We start from the raw sequence: 14,361 nt of genomic DNA, 5'->3' as shown, positions 1-14,361 counted from the left end.
ATAAACAAAACAACATTAGGAATTTAATCCTTGTACATTAAATGAACTGATTAGATGCGAAGTACTCCAAAAAAGGAAATTATAACCAAACACTGAAATTTCTGAGATCTTTAAAAAAAAAAAGTATGGTTTAAAATTTTTTTCCTTTGATACAAGTCACAAACAGTTTGATCATTTCCAGAACACATGACTTACCCATGTCTTCCCTAACTGTATGCTTTCTTTTTCTTGGCAATATCATATGCAACATTAAAGGAAGTTTCATTTGGGCCTAGCTTTACTTGGAAAATACACTTCCCTCCATCTCCCCACATTGTCACAAAAGGACAGTGTAATTCATGTAGCACGGTATTGTCAAATGCAGTGGAATAAAAAAGCTGCAAGGTATTTTTGTGCAAATTGCTTGCCAACAGGTAAATGGGAGCACTTTTCGTGTTAACTTGAAAATAACATGTGAGATATCTTTTAGGAAGATTATTTTAAAAGACTCAACCCAATCAATAGTTGAAAATGACATGTGACATAATCTTTCAGGAAGATTATTTTAAAAGACTCAACCCAATCAATAGCTGAATTTCCCCCAAGATCAAAAATTCCTTGCTGCTTTTTTATCCCACTACATTTGACAAGAGATGGAGGGAAGTATATTTTCCAGTAAAGCTAGGACCAAATGTTAAAAACAGATGTCCAAAGGAGCTAAAAAGTCAAATACATTCCACTGATACACTAGACTTAATCCCCTCTTGTCTACTCAATAGCACTCAAGCAGCTGAGCACCCTCTCTTCCCTATATTTTCACTTTTTTTGTTTCATGTGGGTCATTCTCATTAGGGTAAACAGGCTTTAATTTTCTCCATCTTAAAAAAAATTCAAACCAAAAACACTTTTTTTTACCCCATATCCTCTCTTGCTACCCCTCCATTTCTGTTACTCCTAACAAAGTATAATCTTGAAAGAATAGTCTACACTGGCTATCTCCAATCCTTCTCCCAGAAGATCCTCTACTCAATAATTCTCTCTTTGGATCACTCCAATAGACTTTGACCTTCACATAAACTACTTTCATGAAAGTCACCAAACACTGCCTCACTTGCCAAAAATGGTCAACCATGAAGTTTTTTATACCAACCTGTCACAAGCATTAGCCTCATTAAAATATCATCTTCACTTGCTTTCTAGGACATCACACTCTTCCCTAACTATCTACTTCACCTTGGTCTTAACTGGTTCTTCCTCATCTCCCTTACCTTAAATGTTGCCTGAGCCCTAGGGAACTACAAAGTTGAGATCTCTTCTCAAACTACATGCATTTGTCAGGTAACATCCAAACTCTAGGCATCAGATACTATTATAGAATAAAGACTCCCAGATCCATGTGCTCAGTCTAGGCCTGTCTACTAGCTCCAAACCCACATCCAAATGTCTATCCAATACACACCCACTTGTATGTGATGGACAGGGAGGCCTGGCGTGCTGTGATTCATGGGGTCGCAAAGAGTCGGACACGACTGAGTGACTGAACTGAACTGTACCTCCAATTTCAAACTTACCATGTCTAAAATTGAACTCCTTGTCTCACTTACCTGCCATAAAACCTGTTATTCTGTTTTCCTTATCACAGGAAAGGGTAACTCCATCTTTCCACCTATTCTGGCCAAATTCCTGTTTCCTTCCACTTCTTTTTCTCACATGACACATCAGATTCATCAGCAAATTCTACAGACATCGTCCTTCAGACTTAAACTACCATCACTTCTCATGACCCCAAAAATCATAACACTGGTCCAGGTCATCAATATCTCTTTCCAGGATTATTACAATACCTTATGAGTACCCGTGCTTCCATACTTATATCCCTGTAATTACTACTAGGGATCTGCAAACTATGACTCATGGACCAAATCCAGTTTGCTGCCTGCTTTTAAACAGACTCTAAGTCAAGAATAAAATTGTACATTTTAAAATGGTTAAAAACTAATATCTCATTATGTGCTAAAATTATATGAAATTTAAATTTCAAATTCCATAAGTGTAAGTTTTACTGATCTACAACTACACCTAATAATATATCTCATTACAGATGTTTTCCACCACTACAGCAGGGCAAGAGTTCAGACAGACCATAAGCCCTGCGAAGTCTACAATATTTACTCTCTAGACCTTTATAGAAAATATTTGCCAATCCATGGTCAAACTAACACTATAACCAGTCAGAGCATAACAACTCTCTACTCAAAATCTTCCAGTTCCTTCCCATCTCATTCACTGTGAAGCTACATCTTTATAGACTAGACATCCCTAAAGACATGGATGTCAGCTACCTACAAACTCTTTTTTCTACTATTCTTCCCTTTGTTCAGTCTGCCCTAGCCATATGAGGTCCTGCTCCTTGAACATGTAAAGCAAAATCCTACTGCAGGGCCCCCCCGCTGCTCTTCCCTCTCTTTGGAGAAAAAAGAGACCCAGATCTACATGGTTCATTCTCACTCCTCTCTGGTAATGGCCCAAATTTCAACTTATTAGTGAGGTCTTTCTCGATCAAACTGCTCCCACTCCCTATTCCCAGTCTTGATTTCCTTCCTCTGCTTTTTCTCCATCTGACATACTATTTACTGTCTATTTTCCACTGTGTATTTCCTCTGCAACGTTTATCTTGTGTTTTTCATTACCTATTTTATTCTTTCCTAAGTTAGAATAATGCAGGGCATATTATATGCACTCAATATAATTTGCTATACGATTAATTTTAAAATAACCTTAAATAATTGAATTTCATCTTCTACAAAAAATTTTAATAATAGAAAAATCAAAAGATTAAAAACTGAGTTCCGAAAAGTCATCCATCATCATCAACATCAATAAGCCATGGAATAGATTAAACTTATAATACTAACACATTCAGACATATTGAGTATTTATTTCAGTAAGTATAATCATGATTTTAATCACATGATAAATCTTACCTGCAGTAGTAATACAAAGTGTTTACTTGCAAAATCCTGATTCTGCAGTCCACAGCATCCCAAACACAATACAGCCAAATTTCTTACTACAGGATGAACATTTATTATTCCAGGAAGAATCTAAAATGAATTAGAAATTAAAATAATTTTGACTAGAGGAAGAAATTTAAAACAGTATATTAAAAAGGTGGTCAAAATGAAAATTTCTGTAAGACCTCATAGATCTATTTTTTCCTCATAGATCTGCATTTCCATATATAGTCTATTAACTCAAAAAAGTAAATTGTTAAAACGTAAGAATACAGTCAGAGCAAAATACAGTCCTTATATTCCCTCCACCTCCCCACACTGACTCAGTGGCTTCCCAGTGCTCAAAGAGAAGATACATCTCCATATTGTGTAGTCTTTCCCATTACCATCTCATACCACACTATCCCTTGCTCTTGTTTATTCAATTGATCTGATTTCAATGTCTCCCAATTGGTGCTATCCACTAGGGACATAATGCAAGTCACATATGTCATTTTAAATTTTCTAATAGCCACATTACATTTTATTCCAAAATAAAATATTATCAATACATGTAATCAATATTTAAAAATCGAGATAATATTTTTAGCTGTGGTTTCAAAAAAATTTTATAAAAAAGTGATATAACATGTTGTTTGTACTAAGTCTTTGAAACCCAATGTATTTTTACATTTATAAATATATATACATTTACAATAGTTTTTAATAGTCATAGGTTTTTAATATCCACATGTTGCTGGTGGCTACAGTATTCACAAGAGTAAATCTATACCATTCTTCCCTTCCTTTTTCACCTATTTAATATGCCCACTTAAATGTCACCTCAAGATCACCCTCCATGAACAGATGAAACTCATTATCTTAAGTTAACATATGACCATAAAGCTTTTCTTCATAGCAATTATCAATGGCATAAGCTTTCACTTGTTTATTTGATTGATGTCCCCTCTCACTTGACCGAGAGATCTACCAAGGGCAGTCTACATGTGTTTTGTAAATCATGTATACTCCATCCTCAATACTGAGTGTATAGTACACAATACACTATAATAAACAATATTATTTATATTTATTATAAAATTATTAATATTTATTCACTTTCATTTTTAAAGCACAGTAATTCCATTAAAATATTATTACTCCTATATCTAAATACCTTATTCTAAAGGTCTGGAATCTTTAGACAGATTACTTTTATATATTTAAAATCATTATGACCATTCAATTTTGTATTCTTTATTTCCTCAATATTGTGTTTTCCCACATATATATGTCTTTGTAATTACTGTTTAAATTGTGTAGTTAATTATATCATAATTTATCATTCTCCTGCAACAGAACCAGACATAAAGCACACAGCAGAATTTTAAAATACCAATTTTCACTAGAGACATCTTCTTCCTTAAAATTAAAACTAAATTCTAGAGATTTAATAGATCTAGTTTTAATCAGCTCTGGACTGTTGTAAATAATAATCGGATTTCTTTACTATATTGACAAACTCATGACAATCCAAGGAACTAGATTTTAGATCACAATTGTTGGCTGTTTCTCACTAATCCCAAGTGAAAAAACCTTGGGGAAAATCCTGGAAGAGCTTGGATACATTTAAAATTTGCTTTGGATAAGCAGCAATATTAAAAAAATACTCTAAGGCTGCATGTCTAATACCGTCACCATTAACCACATGTGGCTACTGAATATTTGAAATTTGATTTGTCCAGATTGAGATGTGCTTTAAGACTTAGTATGAAGAAAAGAATATAATTTTTATGTTGACTAACTGATGAAATTATAATATTTGGGGTATACTGAGTTAAATAAATTAAAATTAATTTCACATGTTTCTTTTTAATTTTTAAATGCAGCTACTAGAAAAGTTAAAGTTAACAGGTGGTTTGCATTATATTTCTATCAGACAATGTTGTTCTAGGGCTTGCAGAATTTATATCCCTCTCCTGAGTAAAATGGAGATTACCTATGAAGGGTTACTTTAGTAAAAAGTCTCTTAAATATGCAGTAATAAACAAATTCCTTTCACAAGGCTTACAATGTAACTTTCTCAGTCTTTCTACACAGTAAGATTCTGGTACTTTAAATATTACAATTGTATCTCAGTATTCCTTACTATTCAAAAAATGAAGATATTCTGCATCTCTTGCCAGTATAAAATAATTTTTTTAAACTTTCTAAAAGAATAATTATAACTTATATACCAGGTCCTTTACATGCATTATCTTAATTCTCACAATATAAAGCAGCTACTACATTATTTCTTTCAACATACCAAAGATTCAATGATGCCATCCATGGTTGCACCTATACCTGTTGAAGTGGACATCTGCTTCAATAGTTCATAGCATAAAATAAGACACTTCTGTAGGGTTTCAGCATCATTCTAAAACAAAACACAAGATATTCTGCGTTAGTAAGAATATAGTCTGCCCACCTCACAAATATTTACTTTCATAGTTTTTTTGTCTAAGACATGTTGTCTCTATACACATTCCCTGAACAACTTTAACCATTCACATAATTTACCATTTATGAGCTAGTTCAACTGTTTTCTAAAGTTTCATATTCATATAGAAAACTGCCATAAGACATTTCCTCTTATACGTCCAACAGGCTTTTTAAACTCAAAATGGCCAAAAGGGAACTAATTATTACCCAAATCCTTCCTCCTGTCCAACGTCCATCAATACTGCCATCTACCCAGGCATCCAAACCAAAAGAGCTAGGATACACTCCTGACTCACTGTTCTCCCTGTTACTAATTCCAAAACATGTTTCAAATCCAGAACTTCTTTCCATATCCCCCATCATCATGTTCAGATCACAATCATCTCAATCCTACACTACTCTAAGTCTTCAAACTAGTGTGTCTGCATGAAATTAATTTCCTGAGTAACAGTGATCCGCATAAGACATAAATCTCATTTTTAGTTCTACACCATGATCTTTAAAAGGTCAACATGGTCAAACAGATGCCAAGAGTAAACATCAACATTTTAAGAATCACTGAGCTAAAATGGACAGGAATGGGTGAATTTAATTCAGATGACCATTGTATCTACTACTGTGGACAAGACTCCCTTAGAAGAAATGGAGAAGCCCTCATAGTCAACAAAAAATCTGAAATGCAGTACTTGGGTGCAATTTCAAAAATGACAGAATGATCTTGGTTTGTTTCCAAGTAATCCAAGGCCATGCCCTAACCACTAACGTTGAAGAAGCTTAAGTCGAATGGTTCTATGAAGACCTACAAGACGTTCTAGAACGAACACCAAAAAAAGATGTCCTTTTCTTCATAGGGGATGGGAATGCAAAAGTAGGAAGTCAAGACATACCTGGAGTAACAGGCAAGTTTGGCCTTTGACTAGAAAATGAAGCAGGGAAAAGGCGAAGAGTTTTTCCAAGAGAACGCACTATCATAGTAAACACCCTCTTTCAAAAACACAAGAGACAACTCTACCTATAGACATCATCAGATGGTTGATACCAAAATCAGATTGACTGTATTCTTTGCAGCTGAAGATGGAGAAGCTCTACACAGTCAGCAAAAACAAGACCAGGGAAGCTGACTGTGGCTCAGATCATAAACTCCTTACTGCAAAATTCAGACTTCACTTAAAGAAAGTAGGGGAAACCACTAGGCCATTCAGGTATGACCCAAATCAAACGCCTTATGATTACACAGTGGAAGTGACAAGTAGATTCAAGGGGTTAGATCTGATACAGAGTGTCTAAAGAACTATAGGTGGACGTTTGCAACACTGTACAGAAGGCAGTGATGAAAACCATCCCAAAGAAGAAGAAAAGCAACAAGGCAAACCGGTTGTCTGAGGCGGCCTTACAAATAGGTGAGAAGCGAAAGGCAAAGAAGGGGAAAGACGTAACCAACTGAATGCAGAGTTCCAAAGAATAGCAAGGAGAAATAAAAGAGCCTTGTTCAGTGAACAATGCAAAGAAACAGAACAAAAGGACAGAAAACACTAGCGATCTCTTCAAGAAAACTGGAGATTCAAGGGAACATTTCATGCAAAGATGGGTACAATAAAGGACAGAATTGGCAAGGACATAACAGAAGCAGAAGAGATTAAGAAGAGGTGGCAAGAATAAACAGAACTATAAAAAAAAGGTCTTAATGACTGGGATAACCACAATGGTGTGGTCACTCACCTAGAGCCAAACATCCTGGAGTGTGAAGTCAAATGGGCCTTAGGAAGCATTACTACAAGGAAAGCTAGTGGAGGTGATGGAATTTCAGCTGACCTACTTAAAATCCTAAAAGATGACACTGTTAAAGTGCTGCACCAATGTTAGCAAATCAGGAAAACTCAGCAGTGGCCACAGAACTGGAAAAGGTCAGTTTTCATTCCAATCCCAAAGAAGGGCATTGCCAAAGAATGCTCAAACTACCGCACAACTGTGCTCATTTCATAAGGTAGCAAGGTAATGCTCAAAATCCTTCAAGATAACCTTCAACAGTACATGAAGCAAGAACTTCCAGATGTACAAGCTGGATCTAGAAAAGGCAGAAGAATCAGAGATCAAATGGCCATTATCCACTGGATCACAGAAAAAGCAAGAGAATTCCGGAAAAACACCTACTTCTGCTTATCTGACTATGCTAAAACCTTTGACTGTGTGGAGTATAACAAAGTCTGGAAAATTCTTAGAGAGATGAGAATACCAGACCACCTTACCTACCTCCTGAGAAACCTGTATGAAGGTCATGAAGCAATAGTTACAACCAGACATGGAACAACGAACTGATTCAAAATTGGGGAAGGAGTACACCTAGGCTGTATACTGTCACCCTGCTTATTTAACTTCTACGCAGAGTACATATTTTGAAATACTGGGCCAGATGAAGCACAAGCTGGAATCAAGACTGCCAGAAGAAATACCAACAACCTCAGATATACACAATACCACCCTAATGGCAGAAAGCGAAGAGGAACTCAAAAGCCTCTTGATGAAGGTGAAAGAGAATGAAAAAGCTGGCTTAAAACTCGATATTCAAAAAGCAAAGATCATGGCATCCCATCTCATCGCTTCATGGCAAATAGATGGGGGGAAAATGGAAACAGTGACAGACTTCTATTTTCTTGGACTCCAAAATCACTGCGAATAGTGACTGCAGTCATGAAATTAAAAGACACTTGCTCCTTGGAAGAAAAGCTATGAACAACCTACACAAGTGTATTAAAAAGCAGACGTCACTTTGCCAAATCAATAAGGTCCACCTAGTCAAAGCTATGGTTTTTCCAATAGTTATGTATGGATGTGAGAGTTGGACCATAAAGAAGGCAGAGCACTGAAGAATTGATGCTTTCAAACTGTGGTGCTGGAGAAGACTCTTGAGAGTCCTTTGGACTGCAAGGAGATCAAACCAGTCAATCATAAAGGAAATCAACCCTGAATATGGAAGGACTTCTTTGGAAGGACCGATGCTGAAGCTGAAGATCCATTATTTGGCCACCTGATGTGCAAAGCTGACTCACTGGAAAAGACTCATGCTGGGAAAGATTTAAGGCAGGAAGAGAAGGGGATGAGAGAGGATGAGATGGTTGGATGGCATCACCAACTCAATGGACTGAGTTTGAGGAAACTCTAGGACATAGTGAAGGACAGGGAAGCCTGGCATGCTGCAATCCATGGGGTTACAAAGAGTTGGATACAATTTAGCAACAGAACAACAACATGATCTTTGGGTAAGGCACAATTTTTAAAAGATTGCTTATACAAGGGCTTACATGAATTGGCCCTTAAAATTTTTCCCCCAGGTTTATTTTTTACCTCTTCCCATCAATTCTATAGTCACATGGACCTTAAGTTTTTTTTAACATAAGAGGCACTCTTTAACTTCTAGGCCTTCACACATGTCACTCCATCTGCCTATAACATTTCTCTAACAACTCATTGCAGAAAGATGACACAGAGTTCAGTAAAAGCACAACAAAACCCACATGCCTGGGTCTGAATCCTGCCTCTACCATTTACTATCTATATAACTTTAGGCAAGTTACTTGCCTTCTATAAAATCAGGATAATTGTACTAATTCCAATAGGTCATAGTGAGAATCAAATGAATTCACACTCATGAATATCTCCCCCCCTCCGACACACACACAAAAGAATCCTGCAACTACTAGCTTAAAAATTATTTTTCAAATCTCAAGTTAAACATTATTCTTCTAGTGAAGTCAACACCACACTATGTGGTTTAGACGCCTCTCCTACCCTTACCTGGCTATAGCATTTATTACACTATTCTATGATTATACTGAAACAGATTCATAACCCTTAAATAGGACAAATGAACACATAAACAGTCAAATCAAGTAAAGTTAAACAGATAATATTAATCATGACAGATCACCTTAGTTAAAATTTCTCTAATTCAGATCTGCAGTTTATATCATTTTTTCAGTTTCCATTTTCAATTTTTGCTTTAAATTTTCTCCTCAAATTTAAAAGCCCACTGAATTTGTCAAACAAAAGAAATAGCTACTAACTATGAAAATACAATTCAGGCATATCCATTGGGAAGGTGGGGTGTTAGAGCAGGGAAGTCTATGGCTACAACACTCAATCACATAACTCACAAAACTCCCCTGTACAGTAAACTCTTCTCTATCCAGCTTTCTCTTCATGAGAATAATGAGAGACCATTACAGAGTACTGAGAAGAGTTGCCCATGCTATACAGCAGGTTTTTATTAGTTACCTAGTTTATATAGTATCTCATTTAAGATAACAAAGTGACTTAGCTTTTTCTAAAACCAAAGAGTAATTAAACTTTAAAACATATGTGTAACAGTAGACATTCTATAGTTACATGTGTAACTATAGACACTCTTCTCCTAGCAGTGGAAAGATCATGAGTCTTCCACTTTCAAATAAGGAAAACGCATTTTCCTTTTCTAAATCATTTAAGACAAAATAAAACAAAAAACAAAGAGAAGGAAACCACTGGAAGGTAATTTTCCTTGGCAAGCAAGAAAGACTCTGGATCCTGCTGCTGCTGCTAAGTCATTTCAGTCGTGTCCGACTCTGCGCAACCCCACAGACAGCAGCCCACCAGGCTCCCCCATCCCTGGGATTCCCCAGGCAAGAACACTGGAGTGGGTTACCATTTCCTTCTCCAATGCATGAAAGTGAAAAGTGAAAGCGAAGTCACTTTAGATCCTAGGGATTAGCATGACAAGGGAACAAATCAAATAAAGTCCTAGCTATAATATTTAAAGTTCATTAAAGCTTTCTGAAGTCCAAAACAGAAAGGAACTGGCAGAAAAATATAATTTTCATATTATTTCATGGTACTGTTAAAAATCCCTCCAAAGGGAATATATTCTGGCAACTGAATTAGGCAAACAAGGTTTAATTATGATGATTAATAGCAGCTGAAATTTACTGTAAAAAGTTACCTATACCTTCTCTATCTGGACTTCCTTCATTTCATGTTGCTCTGTCTCTTTCAATAGGTTTATTTTGGCATCCTCTAATGCTTTTATTTCTTCTTTTAGTTCTGATGCTCGATGAAAATCCTGTAAGGTAATGCAATTTTCCAAAGAGTCTTTTGCCTCAATAAGTTTAACTTTTATTTCAGCCATCTAAGAAAAGATATAAATTGTATAAAAACCAAACAAAAACGATTAATACAAAATCTGTAGCAAACTAAACAGTATTACTAACATCTCAACCATCTACAAGTTTAATTAGTCGGGCACATATAGAAAAAGTTGTAGTCTTCCTGAAACAGACTGGAAAATCTTTCAACTCACATAATCTGATAACATTTTGACACTCTTATAGTTTAATAGTTAATCTCTAATTTAACTTTGTGAGAGAAATTTTGAAAATGTACAAGAAATAAAAGACTTGCACACCTACATTCTAGTCAAGCATTTCTTTAATTTAGAAGAGAGTTACCTTAAGCTCTTTCTTTCTTGCATCAGCTGGATCATTATTAACACCAACAGTAACAATGGGTGCCCGAATCTCTGAGATAATTTCTGTAACCTGATAAGTTATAATTCAGAATAAATGTTTTAATATGTTATACAACAGAAAATGACATTCACTTGTTACACAAAACTCCAAACAGTATCCACAATCTTTTGAAAAACAGAGAAAAACATATAAGCAAAAATGGTACACATTCTATTTCCTAGACAATTTTAGAAAAAAGTGACCAAACTATACATCTGACTAAAAACTCTTAATATTATGGGAAGGTAAATAGGCATATAGACACTGAAGATAAATTCTCTTTCATACAGTGCTTAGAAACAGGAAAAAAATGAAAAAAGCCTGTAATCTTAGGTACCATAAAACTAAAATTTTCTGCCTCTAATCCTCAACTCCCTCTCTCATTAAGCTACAATGGGAGTGGAACACAGAAATAAGAATACTCTTTAATTCTTCCTTTCGGTGCACAAGGCAGAATGACAGCAAACTAAACACTTTCCTTTCAGAGACACTAGGCACTGGAGTTGGCAGATTCAGGAAAAAGTTGCATCCCTAATGAAGGCACATTAAACAGGTCCTGTATAACCACTAATTGTCAATGTTGTAGAAGGAATTTATATATTATCTGTATAAGGAAGGGCTAGAAAAGACAACCTTTGAAGTAACTTGTGATTTACAATTTTACGAAAATCAATGATACAAGTCTGTTTTTTAGAATACCCTAGAGAAAAATGACAGTACTTGAAAATAGTAATATAATTTTTAAAAAATCTCTTATTTATCTAAAAAAAATAAAGATACTTATTTTTAAGATACTTATTTACCAAGCACTTTACCAAAAATAAAGATACTTATTTACCAAGCACTTTATGAAAATTATTTCATGGAACAATAAAAAATAAATATTGTTATTCTTATTTTGCAAACAAATAAAAATTCTAAATTAAATAATTTGGGTAAAGTCACAAATTCAGAAAGTGTCCAATGGGAAATGAACCCAAAGTGAAGAGGAACTTAAGAGCCTCTTAATGAGGGTGAAGGAGGAGAGTGAAAGCTGGCTTAAAACTCAACATTAAGAAAAATAAGATCATGGCATCTGGTCCCATCACTTCATGGCTAACAGAAAGGGAAAAGGTGGAAGCAGTGACAGATTTCCCTTTCTTGGTCTCTAAAATCACAGGGGATGGTGACTATAGCCATGAAATTAGAAGTCAACTACTCGGCAGGAAAGCCATGACAAACCTAGACAGTATGTTAAAAAGCAAAGACATCACTTTGCCAACAAAGGTCCACATAGTTGAAGCTATGGTTTTTCCAATAGTCATGTATGGATGTAAGAGCTGGACAATAAAGACGGCAGCGAGCCGAAGAATTGATGCTTTCAAACTGCAGTGCTGGAAAAGACTCTTGGGAGTCCCTTGGAAAGCAAGGAGATCAAACCAGTCCATCCTAAAGGAAATCAGTCCAGAATATTTATTGCAAGGACTGATGCTGAAGCTGAAGTTCCAATACTTTGGCCACCTGACGGGAAGAATCGACTCATTGGAAAAGACCCTGATGCTGGTAAAGATTGAAGACAGAAGAAGAGGGTGACAGAGGATGAGATGGTTGGATGCCCAGAGTTGGGCAAACTCTGGGAGGTGGTGAGGGACAAGGAAGCCTGGTGTGCTGCATGCAGTCCATGGGGTCACAAAGAGTCGGAAACAACTTGGCCACTGAACAACACAAATGTATAAATTCAGCAGGCTCTCAAACCTAGCAACCACTGCCTATGCCACGCCTTCCCTAAACTGCGCCATTTCAAACTGAATCAACACAATGATAGGCACAGTAAGAGAAGAAAAGAAATATTTTTTAAAATATGTGTGTGAGAGGGACTGGGTTTTAAGAAGTTCAAAAGCTACACAAAGAGACAAAACTAAAACAAAAGCAATTAAAGACAAAGCCAAAAGCACTGAAAAGACAATTAACATTCAGTGTTATTGACCAAAATCTTTTATTTCTATCAACAATGAAGAAAATTACTTACAATTTGTATTCTCTTATTATCATCTATAATGATGTGGAGCAGTCTCTCAACAAGAAAAGAAATTAGGGATATTGGGACGGTAGGTAGAGTAAGAATCTCCTGTAAGATACTCAGTAATCGTTTCCTAAATTCAAGAAGAACTATTTTAATTTCAGTACAAAAAGAGAAACACATTATATTTTAACCTATTCTGCAGACTTAATTTGCCTTCTTTTTTATATTTATCTCTATAGGTACAAAAATATATGTACAGACTTTAAGCCAAAAATTCACATTCTGAAAAAAAATATTTATAAATGACCCTAATAATCTTTCATAAATCAACATGATGAAATGACAAAATACCATAAGTGATTCAAATAATTTATACCATATTTATTATAGAGAGGACTAATAATACCAACAGAAAATTTTAAGCAAAAACCTGCAACTTTATTGTTTATTCTGATGAAACTGAATTAAAAACTCATATTTCCATATACATGTAACAGAGAAGAGAAACAGAGACAGTACGTATTTTTGCTTATATACTCCATATATGTATTATATATATAAGAGGAAAGAAAAAACTTTATATAATACTTTAGAGACCTAGGTTAAATACATTTAATCATATGGTAATGACTGTATTTTAACAAAGACTATTAGGAGAGCAAGTTAGAACATTTAATTTAAATGTACCTTCCTCCTTCTTCATTGGTATCCAAAGACTTGATAATTAGAATCAATTGTTGACCTATGAATTCTTTTGTCATCAAATTGCCAATATAGGAAAAATCACCTCTCTGTTCTTCATTAACAACTGGAATGCTTTGAATATAACTAAAACAAGCACAATTAATAAAATGTAGAATTTGTTACAAAACATTGAACAGCTCCCCATTAAGTGAGAAAAGGGTCATTTTATGCCCTTATCAGTCCCAAGATTTATATATGGACATTTTATACCATGTGATACTAATGAGATTTAGAAACTAAATTCTGTGTTATTGTCATGAACTTTCGTGAACTTAATGGCTTGATTCAAAAGAACTTGGAAATATATTTTCATTAAAAATACACATTTCCTATGGGAAATTTTCAAAAGGTACATATTTATATCTCTTAATATAACTAATTACTTCAACGTCACTAGTATTCTCAATTATAAAGTTCTAAATCTATTCTCCAAAAATACAATTATTCAGAAAGAGCCTGTCTTCCCTCATCATCCTTAATCATTATTTTGTTTAAAAGAATAATAGTATAAATAAAAATTACGTCGTTACCCATGAGGGCTTCCCTTGTGGCTCAGCCAGTAAAGAATCTGCCTGCAATGCGGGAAACCTGGGTTCAATCCCTGGGTTGGGAAGATTCCCTG

At 35.1% G+C, this 14,361-nt stretch overlaps 1 protein-coding gene across 2 annotated transcripts in view; it reads right to left on the bottom strand.

Moving 5' to 3' along the window:
• The window catches only part of NCAPG (non-SMC condensin I complex subunit G), a 45,062-nt gene that overhangs the window by 19,873 nt on the left and 10,828 nt on the right, over positions 1 to 14,361 (bottom strand). For both annotated transcript variants that reach the window (XM_005681456.3, XM_018049327.1), the window contains exons 8-13: positions 13,683 to 13,823; positions 13,002 to 13,125; positions 10,934 to 11,023; positions 10,435 to 10,614; positions 5,281 to 5,391; positions 2,964 to 3,083 (exon numbers count right to left, since the gene is read on the bottom strand). In XM_005681456.3, the coding sequence (XP_005681513.1) occupies positions 2,964 to 3,083; positions 5,281 to 5,391; positions 10,435 to 10,614; positions 10,934 to 11,023; positions 13,002 to 13,125; positions 13,683 to 13,823 (766 nt within the window). The remainder of the gene's footprint in view (positions 1 to 2,963; positions 3,084 to 5,280; positions 5,392 to 10,434; positions 10,615 to 10,933; positions 11,024 to 13,001; positions 13,126 to 13,682; positions 13,824 to 14,361) is intronic.

Source organism: Capra hircus, chromosome 6, assembly GCF_001704415.2.
Source record: "Capra hircus breed San Clemente chromosome 6, ASM170441v1, whole genome shotgun sequence".
Taxonomy (NCBI): domain Eukaryota; kingdom Metazoa; phylum Chordata; class Mammalia; order Artiodactyla; family Bovidae; genus Capra; species Capra hircus.
The sequence above is the reverse complement of the archived record's forward strand: the minus strand, read 5'-3'. Positions and strand labels throughout refer to the sequence as shown.